Source organism: Limanda limanda, chromosome 23, assembly GCF_963576545.1.
Source record: "Limanda limanda chromosome 23, fLimLim1.1, whole genome shotgun sequence".
In the NCBI taxonomy this organism is placed as follows: domain Eukaryota; kingdom Metazoa; phylum Chordata; class Actinopteri; order Pleuronectiformes; family Pleuronectidae; genus Limanda; species Limanda limanda.
The window spans coordinates 6,120,252-6,142,699 of NC_083658.1; the positions used below are offsets into that span (position 1 = coordinate 6,120,252).

The window sequence follows — 22,448 nt, forward strand, 5'->3', positions numbered from 1 at the left end:
CGACCAATACTGCATCTTCCGTGATAATCCCTCCGATAGTTTTTGCGTAATCCTGCTAAATACCAAACGAGAAGGGCAATCACCTGCACCAAGGCTAGAGCAGTTTCCCATTAATCATCTAGACTGCGGTGGCACGCCATATTCAACATTGTGTATTTCACAGTTTCATAATGAACCAAAAACACTTAATATCATAAGAGATGAACAGACAAATACAAAGAAGACATAACCTCCTTGCCAATGACTTCTGAGAAAGAGAAAAGAAATATGACACGCTTGTGCTCACTGGACCTAAATGCTTGATAAGCTACACACCTGAGACATAAACACACACCAGTATGGAAACACACAACCACCTGAGTGAGCACAATCCTTCAGGTTGTGCGACCAAACCACGACCCAGTGCCGTGGTTTATCCGTGTTTACCGGCCACACTGGAAACAAGCATCTAATATTGACACTGATATGCAGCATGTTGCCTGTTTGAGATACATGTCCAGAGGAAAAGTCAACTTTCCACCCTTTGTCTGCGTCTGTAAAAACTCAAAACACAACAAATACAATCACACACCCACCCACCCACCCACCCACCCACCCACACACACAGACACACTCGGAGGGCCTTTGTCCGACACGTGAAACGCCCACACAGCCTTCATCAGGCGGGCGCCGCTCCGTGCATTCTAATGCTCCGACCTCCAGGCGGATATTGACCGGACCGGAGCGCAGAGGAGAGAGAGAGAGAGCGGGCGAGAGACACAGAGCAGATAGAGGGAAGTTCATTAGTGAAGTGCGTGGCTCACCTGTTTAAGTCTCTCCTGCGACCCGGCCTTTAATTAGAAAACCTGGACGCAGAGTGGATGCACGGAAGGACGTTTAGGGTTGTGTGTTTCTGCGTCGGGTTGTGTACATGTACGTGGAGCACTCTGACTTTGTGTTTCCCGACCTAATGCCTTCGATCCAGCTCAGTGGGAACAGGAGGGCTGAGTCACACACAAACACACACACACACACACACACACACACTTGTGGCTGCCGGGTGCGTTGATATGCAGAGTGCTGCTCTCGCTCCGCTGCCGAGTCCCTGTCGGCGCTCCATCCTGATTCGCTGCCACGCGGAAGGAACTTTCCCCCGGAAAAAAAGTTTTCAGCGCCGCTTCCGAAACGCCAACACAGACGCTTGTGTTGTACAAAGATGGATGTCACGAGGCAGGGCTAATTGTTGCTTCTACGCACGCAGCCAATCGATACCGATCTCTGCGTCCTGCGGATGACCTTCCTGTTCCAATAGTCACACTTAATCCTTTGTATTATTTATTTATACTTTTTATTACCCAGCAGCCCCTTCTCCACACACACACACACTCAAACAAACACACCCTGGGAGAATGAACGCACAGAGCCAAGACAAGGTTGTTGTTTCTTTTTTTCCACGCCACCCCTCTCCTACCGAAAACCCATTAGCCAATCCCTGGGCCCCGTAATTAAGCCTGCCATTTTGATGGAGCGTGCGCGTCGCTCTCCAAATGAAACAACGCTGTAATTATCTCATTACGCCGCCGCCTCCATCACTGACAACGCCAAATATCATCATATTAATGGCGGAAGACAAGAGGTTGATGCTGGAGGAAACATGGAGGTGGTGGGAGGGAGGGGGGATGGGGGGGGCACGAGGTCTGTTCAGAAGCAGTTTGCTACGAGTTGGAAAATTCCGCAGCTTGCTTTACTTTGCAAACAGTGAGAGACGAAGGTGCGACGGACACGCGAGGCCGTATCAACACACATGTGCTTAGCGTGTGAAGTGTGTGCGGATGTGTCGTGTTTGGACAGAGGCGGGGGGGCACCGGCGTTGTCATCGGCTGCTAATATCCGACATTTTAAACTCCGGAAAGTGTCTTAAAACAGCTCAAGCTCAACCTTTTATTACATACCTGCTTGAACAAGTGTGAAGTTTTGTCCTATATGTCATGTACAGTATATATTGTCATTTATCATTACTGAAAACCACATGAATGATCTCTCACACACACCTTATGTTTTGTCTGTTTTTTTTTTTTAAATTTTTGTTTTTGTTCTCTTTTGTTTTATTGACGACAATGATGTCTATATATATATATATATATATATACATTTTTTTTTTTTTCTTTTTAAATTATTATTATTTAATTCTTTCTTTTCTGTTTGTCCCCTGGGGTGGGGGGGGGAGAAAAAAAAAAAAATGTTTTCATATACGTCTGTATGTATGAGATTTCATCTTCAATTGTGAAAACCAATAAAAAAAAAACAGCTCAAGCCCAAAGAGACAAATAAGAGACTGTGTTATATAACGATATATCGACTCAATTTAATAAATATAAGAGAATCTCTCTCTATATTGATTTCCTTTAGAGAGATGTTTGAATATGTGAAGTACCGAGGTCTCTCAGGAGCATCGCCCTGAGTGCCTGACATGTAAATGCTGTAAACTACGACTAATCAATAACTCAATAAAGCCGTGTTTTGCTGTATTAGCTCAACCACAGAGGTTGATTCCACTCAAGAATCACATTTCATCCATATTTCAGAGTATCCGACTCGGGAGGATGATCTGACGGCGTGCAGTGAGCGAGGGGAGAACTGGAAGAGCGGAGGGAGAAGATGAGACACGGGAGCCGGGGGGAATGAAAGACGCGTCAGAAGACAGAACCGGAGCAAAGACGGAGCGGCGGCATCAAGACGGCGACGGGAACTCGGAAAAAGAGCGAACGAAAGCGCGGGAGAGAAGTGGAGTGAGAACAAAACCAAACCGTCGAATGAAAGCGAACTAGAGAGAGAGAGAGAGTGTGAGAAAAGCAACTACCCTGTGGTGATCGCCCGTGTGAGGGCAGACTAATTAGGAAGTGTGCGCCGCCGCCGCCGGCTGGTTTGGCGACTTTTTCTCGCTGTGGCTAGCTGATTTAAACACAATACACTGGGGGGGGGGGGGATAAAAAGCTCAGGAAGGCAGGTTTTCTCTTTGCCGCCTGCACGCTGGAGGTAAGCACACATCAAAGTGAATGGTCAATGTTTGGTTTCCTGGTGTGATACTGGGAATAGAGTCGGACAGGAACTCAGTGGAGCTCCAAAACGGAGACAAAGGCTTTTCTCCTGTTGAAAGAGAGGCAGCACTTTATCCTCCATCTGTTTCTGAAACCGTCTGGGGAGGATGCTGGGGCAGACTCCGGCCACAGCGAACTACAACTGGTCTTTTATAGGGTTGTACTGGTTTTACAGGCGATCTAACTTGACCACACGATAAAACATGTATATGAGAGAAGGCCTGAATATCAATTTTCGCCGTTTTCAAAGGGGCAATTTAGCAAAATAGGGGGTTCACGGAAGAAATCAACGCAATCAAAGGTGTAATATACCGACTTTTAATCCCTTAAATGAGTAAAACTAATTTCCCATGATGCTTCCCGATATAATGCACACATCTTTCAAATTAAAAATTACTTTTTTAGATTTTTAAAGGGCCTTCGAGAGCAACAACTGCTTCCACTCCTCCAACAAACTGATATTATGATTATGTTAAGTCCCTTTAAGCTAATAACTGAATAATGTTTCCATTTGCAGCTCGTGTCTGTAGAAATTTAAAACGCTGCGATTTGGATATTTGGGATTAAGGGATTTTGTCAGGAGGAATAAATCTCTCCTTTGTTAAACTGATCAAAACATTGGATCCGCTGCTGGTCAAAGGTTTTTTGAGAAACCCCCAATTTATACAACAGGCCCATTACTCATCATGTATCTGTTTTCTGTTGTTAGGCAACAAGTGCACGGCCATAAAAAATCAAACCTGATTAACTCACAATCTAACACCGGCTTCCTGTAACAGCCGGTTTTCATCTGTGGAGCCGGGCATGAATAAAAGAACACTCGGAAGCTGCAGGAATATAAAACAGAAACATTTTAATTGCTCGGAAAGAGACGCAAATGATAAAATAATAAATGCCTGTTGTTTTCAAGAGAACAAGACAGGGCTCAAGGAGGACTTTTCACACTGGCTCCAGCCAAATATTTAAAAATCACATTTAAGTTTTGGTCACGTACGCTGGGCGATCTGCTGTGTGTGTCTGTAACCAGGGAAACCAGCAAGAAAATAACCGTTTGACACATACCCACACACGGGCTAATCCAGACCTGCTGAATGTCAAGCGCCATCGATGCGCCCGACGACAATGTTTATTTGCACTTGTCAGATGAAAATGAAACCCGGTGGCACTCGGGAGCCGCCGGCTGCAACACGTCCTGTTCTCTGACGCCGAATAAATCCACAGAAGCAGAAGATGTAATTTCTGAATGTAGCGCTAAAAAACGTGTGAATTTTCTCGATACGGTTTCTGCTTTGCACTTGAAGCTGCTGCATTGGAATGGAGGGGGTGGAATGGACGGAGGAGAAAACCAACACTACACCTTGTTGCTTCTTTTCTATATATTTAAACAATTAGTCGCACCGGTCTGACGGACTGTTCCAACCGTGGCAGGAACCTCGGAGCATGTTTGCCGATTTGTCGTTGTTGGTTTACAAGCTCCATCCACTCCTCCCTCCTCTTCGCCGCACAATGGCGCCTTTCTCTAAAAGCACACACCTCTCACAAGTCTTTACCACTCCTGCCCTCTCTCCTTCCTCCTTCATCTCCTCCCTGCCCGTTTCCTGCTCCGGCTACAAAGGAGAGCGCCTCCTGGCTAATAAAATTTGACAAGCATAGCTAACCTTTTTTCTCTCCACAGGTCAGACTCTGGCACGCCGCTAATCAAATGTGACGCCCATCACGGCGCACACCTGCCATTGAGGTGCCTAATGAAAATGTCCGACGGTAAATTAGGGAGACGGCGGCGAGGGTGCTGACGGGGGGGGGCACCGGCGTGTCTCGGTTGGTATAACTATGCAAACACGTTCTAAGTGTGCATTGATTCGGATAAAGCTAAATTAACACGAGGGATTTCAGAAGCATCTCTTATATTAAACCCATTTCCTCCTCGGCATCATTTATATTATTTATTTGTCATGAAAGAAACAGATATTAAAGCTCGGAGGCTACAGCTTTACAAGGACTGCTGATATAAATACACACACACACACACACACAGACACACACACACACAGACACACACACACACACACGTGTACAGTACCTAAACACACAAGTGAGCTCAGACCAATAATTCCCGTGCGGTGGTACGAAACTGGCCGGACCACACACACAGCATTGTTGCTAGGTTACACCGGGCTTCCTTGCAGAAATATGACATGTGGGTGGGCGGGCGTCTGCTTCTGACCGCGTGGACGGGTTGGGGGGGGGTGGGGGGGTGTGTTCCAACGCCATGACCGGCTGCTGCCTGTGAGTTTCTCTGAAGACGTCCACGTCCTCACCCCGAGCCGCAGGTGGTGGAGTGGGAATGGAAAGAGCCGGCAATGAGGGCAGCATGTGTGGGCGCGGGTTGTGGGATGTGGGATGTGAAAGGGCGTGACCCCTGACACGCACCTGAGGTCATGTGACACGGCCGCAGCGGTATTTAAAGCAGATTCTAGAGAGGGAAGAGCTGCACCTCTGAGCAGGGAGGACTTAAATAGCGTTGTGCGTTTAATGGAGACTATTTCCAGTGTTGGAGCATGTAACAGCGTTGACCCTGGTTGTCCACCTACTCACTTCTGTCAAATAAATAAATGCCTGACGACACAACGGCGCTCTACGGCTACACAACAAGTATGTGTTATACATCAGGATCAATTCTTTAGTAGTTTTTCATCATCTTATCAGCTAATATGCTACTTTTCTGTTTTCTTCTCCCAGTAAAGTGAGCCCATGTGACAGATCTGGTTCAGAATCCAAGGAGACTGTTGGGCCTTGGCACAGCGACGCCCTCTACTTCCTAGTTGGACTTTTACTTTTGTCGGAGTTAACAAGCCAAAGAAGCCTCCTCATTTATCATGTTAATGCTTAAGACGATCTAATATACATTAGGAGCAACAGGGGGAGAGGAGAGAGAGAGAATGGACAAGTGACAGTGGAGGAGACACGGCGACGGAGGGAGGAAAGTGAGGAGAAGGAGAAAACAGGCTGGTAATGAAGTACCCACCACTAGTGGATGAGAGCTAAAGTGGTCTAACAGATCTGTCAGCCTGCTAGACTGTGGCTAATTATCCCTCCTCCTCTTTTGTCTGCATCCTCGCCTCTGTCACTTCTTCTCTCGCTCGAATTTGCTCAGCCAATCTAAAACGTTTTTTTACTCTCTCTCTCTCTATCTCTTTCTCCCCTCCACTTTGGCTGCATTGTTCCCTGCACTCCTTCTCTCACTCTCTTCCTCCCTTCTGTCACTTCTATCCGTTCCCATCTGTCTCCGTTTCCGTGTCCAAACCTCTCTCCCTCCTCCCCCTGCCTCCTCTCTTCCTCTGGATTAGATTGGGTGTCTGGGGCTTAGTTCTTTTTTTTTAATTTTGATTTGCAAGTCAATAGTAATTTCTCTCAAGAGTTAGAGATGAGGGAAGTTTTCATGTGGGAACTGATGAATTTGCATCAGAGTCAGTTCTCGATGTTCTTCTCTCTCTCTCAAAAGAAGTTCCACTCTGAGGTCTCAAAAGAAATTTACCAAATATACTCTAGAAGAGAAGCACTTTCATTTCACTACCATGAAAGCCACCTACCAAAAATTCACTTTAAGTATTCATACCATCTAAATACAAGCGTACTTCAGCAGCGTGATGGTGGCTGAGCTGTCGGTTCAGCGAAGGACACACACAGGGCGATAATGTGCGTTTTTTCCGAGTGTCTCTCTGGTCTAGTTTGAAACGTGCAGCATCAACACAACAAAAGTGTGTAACTCCCCTGGTCCTCCTCAAGAAACGGTGTGGATGTTCATACATATTAATCGTCAATGAACTCCTCAAATGGTCCCGAGTGGTTTCAGTAATTCATTCAAATCTATATCTGACTTAAAATGCAGACACTGAGAGAGGGCAGAGGGATGTGTTGTGCTGCACCTGGAACCTTCATATATGGATGTGAGTACATACGTTTGTGTGTGTGTGTGTGTGTGTCTGTGTGTGTGTGTGTGTGTGTACACGTGAGAACGTTACAACGGTGAGGGCATGCACTCATGTTTTATGCATTTTCCGACTCGGCAGACCATGAATGCTGATCAAGGCGTAGGTTTGACCTTGTGTGTACGCATCTTCCTGCACAACTTTTGTGTATCCACGCACAAGCAAAGATGCGAATGCTATGCACACATTTACAAAAACACACACACAGATGTATGAGTCCTTGAGGTACAATTAAGAGAGAATCAGCGGTTTGGTCCTCGGAAGTTGATCAAAGCCTCTTCCACCCGGCTCTTCCCTTCCCTGACTCACCTGGTAGCCGGTGTGCGATGCTGGTTCTGCGGCGCCGGTGATGGGCGGGGCTTGTTGACTTTGGCATAGAGTCCGTCCAGCTCCTCGGCCGAGGCCAGCGACGGGTTGGGCCCGCCTAGTGTCGCCGAAGGGGAGGGCGTGCGACTGATGAACGGCTGAGGCGAGGGCGCCGGGCGGAAGTTGCTGATGCGGGCGTAGTTGGGGTCAGTGTCATCGTCTTCCACGTCGGGGAAGAAGGCGGAGTCGGGGGTGAGGTGGCCGGAGTGGACCTCAGCGTAACGCGGGTCGTAGCTGAGAGAAGAGAGGGAGGAGGCAGTTAAACACAGAGTTAGGTACAAATCCATTATGGATGATTTACAACTCGTCTATCCTGCTTTTTACGACCGTTTCTTAAGCACTTTCCCCTTTTGGTTATTGACGGTTCATCTTTGAGTGATTCGTACCCGTCTCTGGTGTCAGGAATCCTGCCCAGCTCCTCCTCACTCAGAGCCTCCAGTTTACTCTTGGACGCTTTCGCTGCATCTTTGCTCTTGTCTTCTTTCTTCTTGCCAAACCTGGACGACACAAGAGAAGAGACATTCAGCGATCAGGGAAACTGGAGGTGCGGTTTAGTTTGTGCGAAGCTTATCCCTGCAACTTCCAGTTCACTTTAATGATCTTGAAATAACTCAGGTATGTACTACCCCAGTCTACTGAAATGCACTTTTATTTTGAAGGGAAGGATTATGGGCTTCAATGGGATCCTTTTGGAGGCTTTTATGATGAAAAAGTGAACCTCTCTCAAGCAACAGAGCTCACAGGGTTTGATGAAAGCGGCTCCGTCTCGAACAAACACACCACACACTCCAGGTTGCGTCAGCTTCTCAAGTGTTGACACACACACACACACACACACACACGCATGCATAGAAACGCAGGCTCGCCCACTGTCAGGCAGACTCACTCCAACTCCTGTGCGTTCATTAGCGGCTGTGCCTGGAAAACGACTGCTTAATGACAGATATGGGTATTATTTCACAGCAGGGGGTGACAGTGTGAGGGTGTAGTTGTCGCGCTGGGTATTGTAGCGTCGTGTCCAATGGGATCGCTGCACCGCGGCGGCGTTGGGCTCGGCTTATCAACTTTGCCATTACGACCATCATCATCATTATGGCTCTGCAGCTCGGATTCTCTCGTTTTGCAGGAACAAAGAAACTCGTCACCTCCGCTCGAGTCCTAATGAAGATCTGCGTTCGCACTTTCAAAAAAATTAACCAAAGCTTTTTCCTCTAAATATTTCATATTCCTCACATAATCTCTCCCGCCGTGCCCGCCTCTCTCTCTCTCTCCCTTCCTCTCTCACCACCAACCTACTTCTCTTTCCCTCCGAGCTCCTGCTGAGCCAATCTAACGTCTGTGTTTGTCTCATTAACGGCGAGGCACTTCTCATTACTGCTACAGGCGGATACGTGGCCTGAATGGAAACCCGCTGGCCGGGCCGGGAGCGGCGTGGGGCCACGGAGCTGAAGTGAAACGCCGAGGAAGGGACGGCACACGGACCCACCGCCGCCGTCCTGCAAACCAATTAGTCTTGTTTTTAGTAAACCTGCTCCATTCATTTACTCCCCCGAGGGTTATTGTTGCCAGCGGCAGGTCAAACGCTCGCATTGTTTGTGTGAAGCAGGCGATCAAATGCTCAAATCGCTGGTGCACTCTATTTCTGCATTAACTACTAACACGCTTAGCTCTGGCAAACCCCAACCAGAGGAGATATCTAATCACTCAGGCCGTACAAACAGGTAGTGGTCTTAAAACAGGTCCACGTCTGGACATGTGTAAACAGGAAGTAGTGTGTCTACTCTGGTATGTGTGTCGGTGCATTCTTGAAGTTGAACATGAAGAAAGGTAAACTCCTCTAATAGCAATGAGAAAGGAAACCAGTGCCCTTTTATAGCAGGCTAAACCGTATTTTAAAGAAAACGTTTGGTGTTAAAGAGGTAGAATTGTTAGATTTGACCTGGTCGACCTTGACCTTCGTGGCTTTTTCACATTCCAAGTACGACTGATGAAGAAAATAATTTTATTTATATTCTTTCTTCAGGTGATACCACTGGTGCAGAGCTGTAATGTTTCTCCCACCTCACTTCCTGGAGATCACTTGCCACAGAAACCGTGTGGGCGCTGCCTCAGCATCTTTTCTCCTTCCTGCAGATGCTTTCATTAGTTTTTTCCAAACTCGGAAATATTTTGATTTTCTAAGCACTCCCACATTGTGCTGGAGCCAAACGCAGACTGGCAATTATCTCGGCGGAAGCCATATAGAATTCAGTATTGTTGGAAAAAAGGAATATCAGCATCAATAGACATATAATTATATTACACATAAATATATGATTATCCAAAAACCCCATGTTTATCTGGCTGAGCTGCCGGGTAGATTGAGCTCCCGCCTCCACACACACACACACACACACACACACACAGAGACACACACACACACACACACACAGACACACAGAGCTCTTTAATCAACATTCTGAGGGGGCAGAGGTCCACAGTTGGACCCATCATTATATCTGCATTAATTAGGAAAGTCGCTTTTTCTCACCGCACTGTCTGAAAGGAGATTGAAGGAAAAGTAAAGAGGGGGAGAGCGGCCTGGGAGCGGGACTCCCAATTAGAGACATGTACCTGCCATGAGGGAGGTGATTATCCCCCTTCTCTGCCATTATCTTATTCCTTCTTCATCGCAAAAAAAAAAAAATCCCTTCTGTTCCCACAACTCTTTAACAGTCTCATTGCTTTTTTTCCTCTCTTTGTCTTTCTGCCTATTTTTTATTACCTTTCCCCGGCTCTTTGTTTCCTTTATTAATTCCTCCTCCTCTTAGGACTGTTTCTGTTCCCTCACTCTTTTTGAGAAATTTTGACAGTTCATTTCCTGTCGAGTGCGAGACTGCTGCTGGATATGAAATAAATGACAGATCTGCGCTCGACAAGCACGAGCAGAGGTAAATAAATGTGCAAAAACAGCTCTATAAACACGACACACACACAGTGATCCAGAATCCAATATATTGCTCTCACACACAGGTAAGCAGCCACACACACACACACACACACACACACACTGGAGCAGACAGCAATATACATCAACACACACTCAGGTGACTCTGCAGGGATCTGCAAACAGCCACATGGAATAGGACATCTCATTAACTTAGCATTATCTACCTACACAACCACCCCATCAATCTCTCATTAGAGGGGGAAGTCGGGGGGTCCGGGTGAGTCAGCCGGCTCTGGTGTCCCACTTAATACACTCCTCGCTGTCACAGGAGCTACTTGGAACCATTATTAGTGCGTCGCTGTCATCATTAGCCCGCGGCCGCCGATGCGTCACCTTGGGCGTCACCTCGGCGAGCTCGGGATCCTGGGGGCTGCGAGTGGATTTGTCCCTATACAAAATACGATCCTGCAATATCTCAACGTCTATTTCCTGAGAAGGCTGGGACCTCTCTGCCTCTTCTCCATCCTTTTGCCACTTGCCGGAACCTCCCTCGAAAGGTTTGAGTCGGCTGCGAGAGACAAAGTCTGTTACATTTCACAAAATCAACACCTTGATTCGGACAAATCCACTCACACCTCTGCAAGGGAAGCAGACGGGAAAGAAAACGGAGCTGTAATTACTCCGGCTCCTGTCACTCTCATTACAGTAGCAGAGGAGGAGAGGGTGTGAAGAGTTAGCCGGGCTCTAATGAGGCTCTGTGTGTAACGTGGTGATCACAGCTCGCCATCGGGGGGGATGTCCCCAAGCCGACCTGTGCAATTAACCCTTTAAAGGGGGAGGGACAGGGCCGGAGGGAGCAAAAGAGAGCTACCTGTCCGACAAACTCAACTGTAACGCCTGACCGTCTCAGCAAAGCTCCACAGACTCGTCTCCTCTATGCAGACTAACCTGCGTCATCTCCAGCTTCGTGCCATGAATCTTTCAAGGAATAAGCTCTTATGCTTCGGCTGCTTTGTTTCCTGCAGCTGAGAAAACATCTCTGACAGTGTGCACCGTGAGCGGAGAGTGTGTATGGTCTTAATAAGCTCTCCTATCTGCTGCGGCGGGGAGTCGATGGGTGGCTAGTTATCACCGGGCATAACAAGGGATGTGAGAGCTCTGTCTGGCTTCTGGATGTGTGTGTCTGTGTGTGTGTGTGTGTGTGTGTGTGTGGTTGTGTGTGTCTCAAATTTGAAGATAAGGACAAGAATGTAATTGACGTGTGCGAGTTGCATGTGTGTGAGCTCACACGTGTGCCGTCTTGATGAAGCTTGTGAACACCTTGCCTACTTGAGGTGAGGAGCAGACACAGACACACACACAGACAGACACACAAACTCAAGCTCTACACAAACTGAAACACACATGAAGGGCTCCTCTCTGCAAAGCAGCTAGTTTAGCATCCTGTCTGCCTTGAAGACCGAGGAAAGAAGAAATGCAGCAAGTACGATCGAGACTGACTTGGACAGGAGAGGAAAGACTCTGTAAACAACAATAATCCATATTTGTAGGTCGCTTATCATGGAAATACAAGTATATGAATTCAATTTTGTGAAGTAAAATACAATGAAAGCGTCAACCTAAGTAAGGATGAGTGAAAGAAAGCGAGAGCATCTGTCAAAGCGTGTCTATAGACGGGATTTATGATGAGTCAGCGAGCCTTTCTTCCTTCCAGAGCCTCGAGGGCCCCCGACTGCAAAGACCCTGCCCCTCCAGCCAAGGATCTAAAGCTACACAACGGCTCATGTGGTATAAAAGTGTGGAAATAAAGACGTGCAGGCTGTGAGGAGACTTCAAAGTGTTCAGTAGAATCCTTAAAATCATAGCAGTAGACGCAACAGCCAGAGGTTTGTCACTATTATGTCCAAATGGTGCAAGATGAGAGGTTCTCCAAATATTCGGGGGTGGGACAGGGTGGTATTGTCCCTGATCTTCTGCCTGATTCATATATTTTCCTTCCTTCATTCATAAAAAGCATCACAAGAAGCCTGGTTTGAGTTTTGCAATTGAAAACAACTAACAAAGCGTCTTTATCAAGATAAACATGTCTCTAATTTTTTATTGAAAAAGCAAGAGACAATATTCCTCGTGGTACCATCCTGAAATCTTTAGAGACGAAGGCGGCAAATAGCTCAGCACAAGTCAGAGAAAACTGTCCAAGGCTCCTATTTGCAGAACAAACAGCAGAGTAAGACAAAAAAGGTAAAATGAGAGCGAGAGAAAGGCGCCATAAGAATGAGTAAGTGTGGAGGAGAAAGGAATTAAATGAGCGAGAGAGGGAAAAGTGAGAGCGGGCTAAATAGCCTCTATGCCTCGGAGACTAAACAGGAGACACTGAGAATAAGAAACAGCCCTGAGAAGTAACAGAAGAAGAAAGGCAAAGCGAGAGAAAGGAAGAGAGATGGATGGGTGAGCCAAAGCTCCTGTGAAAGTGCAGCTCGGCTGGGGAGGAGTAAGGAGCTTAGGAATATATAGAAGCATCGCTGCTGCATTCAGAGGCACCGGGAGAACAGTTAATCGGCCAAGCAGAAATGTTATCGCAGTAATTAGATTGCTCTGTATGTATCTCGGCGGAGTCTGCAGTAAAAACGGGAGAGGAAGGAAAGAAGGGAGCAAGACTGGGAGGGAAAGGGGAGACGCGGGGAGAGAGAGAGGGGGGAGATTAACACTGGAGAGGGTGGTGATGTAACACCGAGCCTCCTTCTCCTGTTCTGGCAACGCAAGGCGCTGCTCCGCGGTGAGACTAGTCGGAAAATATGTCCGGCCCGGAATAGACAGAATAACATCCACGGGAGAAAATAGACAAACAAGAGCTCTTTAAAATTGGTGTGGTTTCCCCGGTGGAAATTAGGGATCATGCTACAAGTGGACTGACACCCGGCGCCAAGGTCACGCCGGGCCACGGGGACCCGCTGGTGATTGGCAACGGCGTTAACCAATCCCGGCCCGGATCATCTTCCATTAATGTGCGAGGGGAAGACTGCGGATGAGATCCACCCGATGCTAATCCTAGTTAAAACGGCCTCACTTAGAGCGTATTAATAATGCAAGGGAGGAGGATGCAGGTTGATGATTCATCCGCTGCTTCTTATTTGGACGTGTTTGTTGAATTTCACAGGCTGCGACTGTCTAATGGTCAAAAAAGCACTTTCACGTCCTCTTCTACAGGACTTCAATATAACACCTGGAGGAGAGAAGACGGAGGGAGAGACAGATTGGTATGAATGCACAGCAGGTAGTCCTCTGGGGGGGGGGGTTGGAGAGAAAGGAAGATATGGAAGTCTTAATCAACGCCTGACCGGTCCCTCGAGTGCGGATGCTTCAGATGGAGTGAGCGAGGGAAGGGAGGAAAGGGAGGCGGAGAAAGGAGGTGGTGAGACAGCAGGGGATAGGGAGAGGAAGAGGAAGAGAGAAAGGGGAGGATGATGAAGATCTAGCAGTTCAGGTGAGAGAGGACACAAAAACAAAGACGAAGATGAAGCTAGGGGAGGGGGGGGGGGGTCCAGTGGGCTTCCCCTTTAATTGTTTGCATCTTTGATATCTGGCATATTTTAGCAATTCCACACAAAAAACCTGTCACCTCTTGCAATTTGTCCCGTCTTTCCTCCCCGACTTCCCACTTCTGTCAGGGAGCCCATTAATATTTAATGAGCCTGCCGGTCTACACACCTCAAACCCTGCCATTATAGGAGGTGTGTGTCTCTTTGTGTATCGACAGTTCACACAAATTGCATGAAATCTAATTTTATCACTTAATCACGGTATTTAGCAACATAGAAAGAGTTATGCTTTCATATGCTGTAATCTCTGTAATCTAGGCGCGGATTCCTGAAGTTCCTCAAACGCCTCGTCACTCCTAGTCCCCCTCATTTGCATAATAAACGCCTGGCAAATAGTCGGGCACGCCCCCTAGCAAAGCGAGGTAACGTGAGAGGCCGACCTTTCCTGCATGCATTGGAAGCTGTTGACCAATCAGAGCAGCTCGAAAAGACAGGAGCTAAAATTCAGTGTTTTCCAGACAGAGACTGAAAGGAGGAGCAGCAGCAATGGACAGTGGGAGGAAAGTGACGGAGCATACGAAGGGAACCAGGGGCGGGGGGCGTAGCCTGTCCAAGTTTCTCTCCATCTTTCCGACAGGTTTCGGTTCCCTGACAAATCTCAGCTGCAAAACACACAGGCACAGTATTCTCCCCCGGTGTTGTGCACTCGAATGTGAGAGGACTGAATGTGCATACATGAATGTTAATCTGTGCTGCATAGTTCAGGATCCTGTCAGCGGGGGGGGAGAAGGGCCGGGTCACCGCGGCTCCCGATGAGAGCCACTGGCAGAGCGGGAAAGGTTACACTCGTGGTTCCCTCGGACAAGAAACACTTAACCTTCTCCGTCTGGAAAGCGGAGGTCACGCCGTGTGTGTGTGTGTGTGTTACTGGGAGATATGTGTGGGGGGGGGGACACAAGCAGCTCCCGCATGTGTGTGTCGTTAGCAAGACCTTAAATGACAGAGGAAGTCCATCCATCACTCGTGGCATGAAGATGACTGGATGGGACATAACCACTATTGGAGGTGTAATCGCTTCCTGGCGCCCTGCCCTCTGAGTGCATGTGTGTGACTGTGTGTGTCTGTGTGTGTGTGTGTGTGTGTGTGTGTGTGTGCGCGAGGACGTAAGATCAAATGCTAATTGGTCGTGACTGCTTCCTGTGGCGACATGAATACCTTTAATTGGCCGGTGAGTGATGGGCAGTCGGCGGCCGAAATGCCGCTGAGCCGTCTGGCTGATACCGATGTGTCTGCGCCTCCAAAGCGTCCGTCCCTCCGGGTCAATTCAAATGTCATAACTCGATCGCAGCTGATGGATCGAGGAGCTGATCGGGGACAATGGAAGTCTCATTTGATAATTACCTTCTGGGTTAATAATTCACTACGCAAATGCTCGGGTATCCTGTTCCTCAGCGGGAATGAGTCCCAGACGTTACCAGTGGAAGTTTGACTAATACATGAATTTAAATCTCTGCCACTTTCAAAATGTGACCGCTTCTTATGAAACCCAGGATGGAAACCAGAAGGGAACATTCATCAGAAACTAAAAATAAATATGCTTAGAAATAATATGGCCGGGGAAAGCTAGACGGCTTATAAATAAACAGGAACTTTGTCGCCTCCCAAAACTCTCTCTGGCAAACTGTGAACGCAGGAGGTAAACAAGCTGTTTAGAGGCCCATGAATAAAGTCATTAATTCTTCAACTGCTCTGGTGGAGCGTCTTCACGGCGGAGGAGTGGAGGAGTGAGTCGGCACGGCTGCCTCACCCCTCCCCTCCCCTGCCTGCTGGAAAAGAAAAAATGGAGGTGTAAATAAGAGAAAGCGGCTGGAGAGGAGGAAGGGAGGCAGGTGTAGCCAAAGCATGAAAGACAAGAAACATAAAAGCGTGAGAGAAGAGACGAGTGAATTTCAAGGAGGAAGGCGTGAGCCATGTGGAGGGAGGGAAGGATGGAGGGAGGGAGGAACGGGCGGAGGATTGTTGCGACTGCCCCTTTATCAGCTGATATTTATGCATGAGGATTTCCTCATCATCTCCACTGTCAATTCCCCATCCCTCTGATATTTGACTGACAGCTCGCATCAACGCCAATACTCCCGCACATCATATTCAGGGAGAAGCTGCCCAGCGCGCTGAATGGAGGGGAGAGACGGAGGGAGAAAAGTTAATTTGTTTTCTCCGGCAGCTGCCGACGGTGATAGCGCTCGGCGTCTGTTTGCCTCCATGGCAAAGTTGTAAATTAGAATTGCGCCTGAATAGCGAGGAGAGGAGGCTGCTCCTGCTTTTGCAAAAAAGGCTCTTTCACCAACGACGGGTGGAAATACTTGGCAGCTTTTCATATTTCGGGCAGCGGGGAGCAAATTGTGCACAAATATGAATTGAGAAAAAGAAAGAGCTGTAATTTGGAGACTACTCGGCTGTTGACAGTGTTTCAATGTCACGGCGTATTTCTGGGGGTGGAGGGGACAAATGCATTAAGGACTGCAATGACAGATTGAGAACCATACTAGGGACTGACTTAAACTGCAATTACCAGCCTGTATGCCTCTGCAAACCAGTTTCAGTCTCCGTACACTTTATTCCAAGACTCGTATGAGGTCACTGCGACCTTTGACCTCTGGAATCTTATCAGTTTATCCTTGAGTCCAGGGGAAACTAGTCAAAATTGGAAAAGCTGGCTGCTGAAGACACAACAACAACCTACGCAAACTGTGTATTTAATTACGTTCCCACACATCCACGTGGAAATCGTCCAATCCAGCTTCCTTGACCTGCAGGTTAAACCAGCAACAACCCATATAGTCCAGGCAAAGTAGCGTTTTACGACCGACTAATTGTAAAAGAATTTTTTTCCGCATAGATCATTTGTATGAGGTGTCCAGAACAACATACTAAAAGTCCTAAGAAATCCTAGTTGAGGAAATATGTTTAATTCTCATCAATGTGTGCCAATACAACAATACAACCCGGCAACAATACAGCCCAAAAAGACTATTTTTTTCCTTTACTCCAATCAAAATAAAACTTTACACAATGAAAGTAACCATGAAACGTAACATTTTTTGTATTACAAGTTTCTTTTGAAATGAATTTGACAAGCACATGAGCTCCACACTTATTGAATATGTCCTAATTTGCATAGGCAAACACCATTCATATGTATTACAAATACATACATTAATTCATTTTCAAAGAAACTTGTAATACAAAAAATGTTACGTCTCATGGCTACTTTCATTGTGTAAAGTTTCATTTTGATAGGAGTAAAGGAAAAAAATAGTCTTTTTGGGGTGTATTGTTGCCGGGCCTTATAAGAGAGGCTTCTGCATGATTATCTTTACGTTCACTCAAGCCGGGCCTGATTAGTACGCCACGGCGGCGTCTTCCATAGGTGTCAAGTGTTGAAAGTGATGAGTGGTTTCGAATGCATTATTTACACGGGAGATAAAGCGATGAATAGAGATGAAGGGAGAGAGAGATAGTGCTTATCCACCAGAGAAAGGTGTGACCTGTTTGTGCAAAATGTACGCACCCACGTCCCTATGCATATTTTACAAAAGAGAATACTAACGCTGATAAATACTCTCTTGAAGACGTGGCTCCGGTGCTGCTAACAGCCTTTAAATGCCACGATGAGATGGCGGATCAAAGAAATCCACCTGCAGTGCATTAACCAACGCTGGGATTAGGTAATGCACCTACAATTTAGCCCCATCACAGCTTAGAGTCACGGCTAAGACGCCCACACAAACATGTCAGGGGGATTTTGGTATGCCTAGCAACACGGCTGACAAGGGCCTGTTCCAATAGTCTTTCCTCCCTGCTTTCCTTTCCTTTCCTTTCCTTTCCTTTCCTTTCCTTTCCTTTCCTTTCCTTTCCTTTCCTTTCCTTTCCTTTCCTTCCTTGTGTAATTGCTGGTCTCGCGCCGCATGTTTAGGGCACAGAAAAGGGATTAATGCCGTAGCCTAAACATTCATTATCAAGCGTTTCCTGGGAAATTCAGTGACGCGCGGAGCAGTTTGACTTCACAAAGTTTGTTTGGGGTAAACACGACAAGACTTGGAAGAGTTACTGGCGGAGAAGAAGGGCACAGGCGACCGAAACTCCACTAAGACGAGACATCCGAGGAGCAACCTGTCTTGTGCTTGTTTAATTGGCAGGGGGTCTCTGGGACCACGCCGAGCTCCTATTAGCACACTTAATTGTCGAAAATCATGAACTTGTGTGAATTCAAGCGGGACGTGAGAGCTCATTTTGTCTAATGCAGTCGGGTTTAAATTAACAGTTCATTCGAGGACAGACAGGGAGGCTCTCGGAGAGAAGAGGAATATTCACAGAAAGAGAGAAGTGCACGATACAGAGACTGGAACAAACATCTTAGAACAGAAAGAGGAGAGAGGGGGGGATTATGTGAAACTAAGAAATGAAGGGAGAATGGGCTCACGGAGGCGAATGAGGAGGCGGAGGGCACAATAACAGCGGTAATCCGTCAGAAACCATCTTGCGGTGGGCCCCTCCGCTCTTGACAACACGGCTTTGGTTCTGTAGAGTACAGCCCACCAGTCACTACCTTTCAACCCGGCACATCCCGGATGAGAGCGGAACGGATGGCGCTAATTGGCTCGCTTCCCTGTCGGATTTCGCCCGGCGCCGCAAAAACAGAGAGAAACGGAGGAGAGAGGATACGTGTGGATTTGTAAACAGCGGATCATAGAAAGAAACAAACGCCAACTCGAGTCCCCTCAAACTGGCGGAGGGGCGTCGGTCTCGGTGGGACGCCGCTGATAGCGAGAGCTTGACATCGATCCTGAGTGACTGACGGGACATGGGGGGGGGAGCAGTGACACGCCCGGTGACTGTTGACACACGCTGGAGCCGACGGGAGTCACACGTAGGGTTGCAAAGGGGCGAAAAGTTTCCGGTAAATTTCCGGAAACTTTCCACGGGAATATTAAGCTTGGGAATTTTGGGAATTTTGAAAAAAACAAAACTATGCAAATTAAAGGCTGAGCAATAAAAACATCATTCAAAACTCTATTTTAAAGATGTATGGAATGCAGCAGGGCTATTGAGGCCTGCTGTAGTGTGCAGGACTAGTCAGGTAAGTTTCGATGATATTACTCGGGAAAATATATTAGCATGCTGATTGAGGATTGTTCATCTGTTCATCTAGCCTATTTCCATTGATTTATCCATCAATTGTAAAATATGTTTACAGACGATTCCAATTGTTTGGCTAACTATTTATATCTCTGGCATTGCATTAGTGTTTTTTACAAACTTTTTTCTCATCTTATTCTACAGAACAATGCCACGTGCACTCTCTCATGTGTGGAGACATTTCACCCCATCCAATGTAGAAGGAAAGGCTGTGTACATTTGCAAATACTGTGCAAAGACCTATGTTAAGAATGACACAACGATGCAGAAGCATATAGTCAAGTGCCCAGAGTTTCCTCAGGGCTCAAATCAGCCTATGACACAACAAAATGTTTATATTTATGTCTGTATATGACAAGGTAAATACAGTTAGTATAAATTACCTACAACATTTCCAGTTTATTCCCGTTAATTCCTGTCAATTCCCGTTAATTCCCGTTAATTCCCGTTAATTCCCATGGAAAGTTTCCAACTTTGAAAATTCCCGGAATTTTGCAACCCTAGTCACACCCATCCGTGAGGAGAGTAAACAGAGTAAAAATACACCCGGCTCCGCCCACTGAGCCGCATGTCAAGTGTCAGCGCGGCGGCGAGTGTCACCCGATGACACGATCACAGAATGTTAGTCACAAGCTATATCCTTCAAATCCTGACCTCCTGATCGAGTCACGCCGGATCAGACTGTAATGTGTCTAATCCTCACACAAGGAGAAGACGGGTTGTGAGCTCAAACATAAGCTGCGAAACTTGAAAAACTAAGTGGCAGAGGAAACTCGAGACCCGGGATTAAATAATATCGTGGGCGTGCGCTTTATTCAAATCAGAGCGTGTGATGTAAATATCTGTGTTTGACAGGGACGTGTGAAGCCCCCTGACCAGGTTTGTCCTCTTTGTTCGGCGGGTTGTCGAGCAGCCCCAGTTCCAGTGTGTGAGTCTCTTTCTTCGCTCTGTCAGTGGCGCAGCCCCCGAGGCGACGTTCCAGGCTGAGGCTTCACCGCCGTCTGCTGAATACAGACAAGACAGAGCAGTCAACCTCTGCTGAGGAAGGTCTGAGGGGCTGCTGCCATTTGTCTCGGCTTGTTTAGCGACACGAGGAACACGGGCAGAGCGAGAGGAGAGCACAGGCGGAAATCTGCATCTTGAACAAGCACCGGTTTCTGCCAATGAGTTCAAAAATATGTCGTTTTGTATCCAAACGCTGCAAATTTATCAAAACTTCTGGATTCCTGACTGGAAAGGTTGGACAATACGTTTTTTGATGTTCCGACAAAAGCTTAGAAAACAAACCACATGATCCATTTTAGTTCCGGAGATTTAAATCACAGCACATGATCGTCACTGGCAGATTGAACCGGTTGTCATACGACAGAAACTGAACTGTGACCGCAAATCCTGATTAAGCCAATTAGAGCAATTTGGAATTTATACAGCAGGTTTAGAAAGATGGACGACTTCCTCCCACCATCCAGAAATAACGGGTGACGCCACCTTGCGCTGATGATGTAATATAGAGGCAAAGAAAGCTGTGTTATTGCCACTTGGGGGCGATCTAGACACTATAGCCACCAATGCTACTAAAATAACAAGCTTTATATAATCTCCTGAACTGAATCTCTTCTATTTTGAGGGTTTATACTAATATAGCAGAATAACGAGAAATGAACTGGTCAACAAAACAAATGCTCCCGTGACTAACGTGTGATTTCCAGAGGTCAGCTCACACGCAGATGTTTGCGATGAACTGTCGCCCAAAATCAACCCTCTCCTCAAATACTGCCCCAGAAAAACCAAATATTATATTTACGGCCGCTGAAAGGACATGGCTGACTTCCAACATCTGTCGTGCTAACTGCTGCTGCTGCTGCTGCTGCTGCTGCTGCTGCTGTGCACACTTTCATTGCGGAGGTAAATCGAGGTCATGTGTTTATAATTTGCCCTTTTCCTAATGCTGCCACTGGAGTAAAATAACATTTGAGAGCTGCAATTAGATTGAACCTCACAATACTCCGGCTAATTAAGTCATATTTCAAGTTCAATAACAATCAAGTTGTCCAGATAAAGGCCAGGGAGGGAGAGAGGGTGGGAGAGAGAGAGAGAGAGAGAGAGAGTGTGCTGCAACAATGTGCTCAACAGAACGCTGGCTTCTATTGTTCGGCGTCGGCGTCTGCGCTCGGATGATCAGAGTGTCTCTGATTGTTGTGGCCAATTCAAAACGGCTGAGATTGCAAACGGGCATAATGGAGGACGTGTGGAGCAACGTGAACAGGTGTCAGGGAGAGGAAGAGAGGGATGGAGACAGAGAGGGACGGAGAGAGGGACCAACGTCAACTCAGATGTGTCTTCTGTCTCGTTTAAAACCCGTTTGTTGTATTCTAACTTTTTTACTAATGCATTTTCATCCATACACCTCATCCTATTAATTCATAATCCTGTTTTCAGCCCAGTCCAGCTGCCACCAGAGTTCCCTACCTACATTTCCCTGAAGAGTTTGGTCTCAATCTCTAGTTTCAAGTCTTCTAAAATACAGCATGATGTTCATTTTATATACAATGTTCCCTTTAAGTATAATGTAGACGATACAATGGGTGCAGATCGCAGGCGTAGGTGGGCGTGCAGTGTCCTCGAGCTCCACCCCCACGCTCCTTAAAATATGGTTACTTCTGGTTTCAAAACAAAATTGGAGGCCACACATGAGGATTTCATTTAAAACTAGGCTACACCTCACATTTCAGCGTGTGAGCAGGAGATGGAGACTCTTGGAGAACGAGATGGAAAGAGCACACGGAGAAACAAGAGAGAAACCAAAATCCCATCGCCAACGTATAACCAGAGAAACTCAAAACTAAAAAAAAGGGAAATGCTCCTGTTTGCTTGTGGAGTGCAGATGCAGAGATTAGCTTCCACAAACTCATACAAACACAATCTGTCTCCCTGCTAGCAGCGTCAGCTTCTACATATTTGCTGGATTCCGCAGCGGGTGGGGGGGAAGCAGAGAGAGGATTCACGTGTGCACACAAATGCAACAATTTAGGACCGCTGGGAGGTTTAGGTTACACTGAACTGAATGCAACCCCTTCTTCTATCTGCTCGTGTCCTTCATCTTGTCTTTCCCGGTTCTCTCCACCACCGTGCGAACATCTCTTCCATTACTGCCCTTGACACCGCGGCCGATTGGATTCTTATCTGCCATCGGTGGTGCCGACGCCTCCGCCCGCGCTATCTCCCGCCGCAGCCTAATTGAATCTCAAGTGTTGGAAGTGCGCCGATACACTGACCACACCGTGTCACTGCCAGGAGATAAGGGGCGGCTGGAGGATCGGAGCGTCACCATCAAGATGGGGACGCGCCG

General features: G+C 47.1%; 1 protein-coding gene across 1 annotated transcript in view; it reads right to left on the minus strand.

Moving 5' to 3' along the window:
* pard3ba (par-3 family cell polarity regulator beta a) overlaps nt 1–22,448 on the minus strand; it is a 136,603-nt gene that overhangs the window by 31,133 nt on the left and 83,022 nt on the right. Inside the window, exons 20-21 of the mRNA XM_061067263.1 lie at nt 7,819–7,929; nt 7,376–7,666 (exon numbers count right to left, since the gene is read on the minus strand). Coding sequence (XP_060923246.1) covers nt 7,376–7,666; nt 7,819–7,929 — 402 coding nt within the window. The remainder of the gene's footprint in view (nt 1–7,375; nt 7,667–7,818; nt 7,930–22,448) is intronic.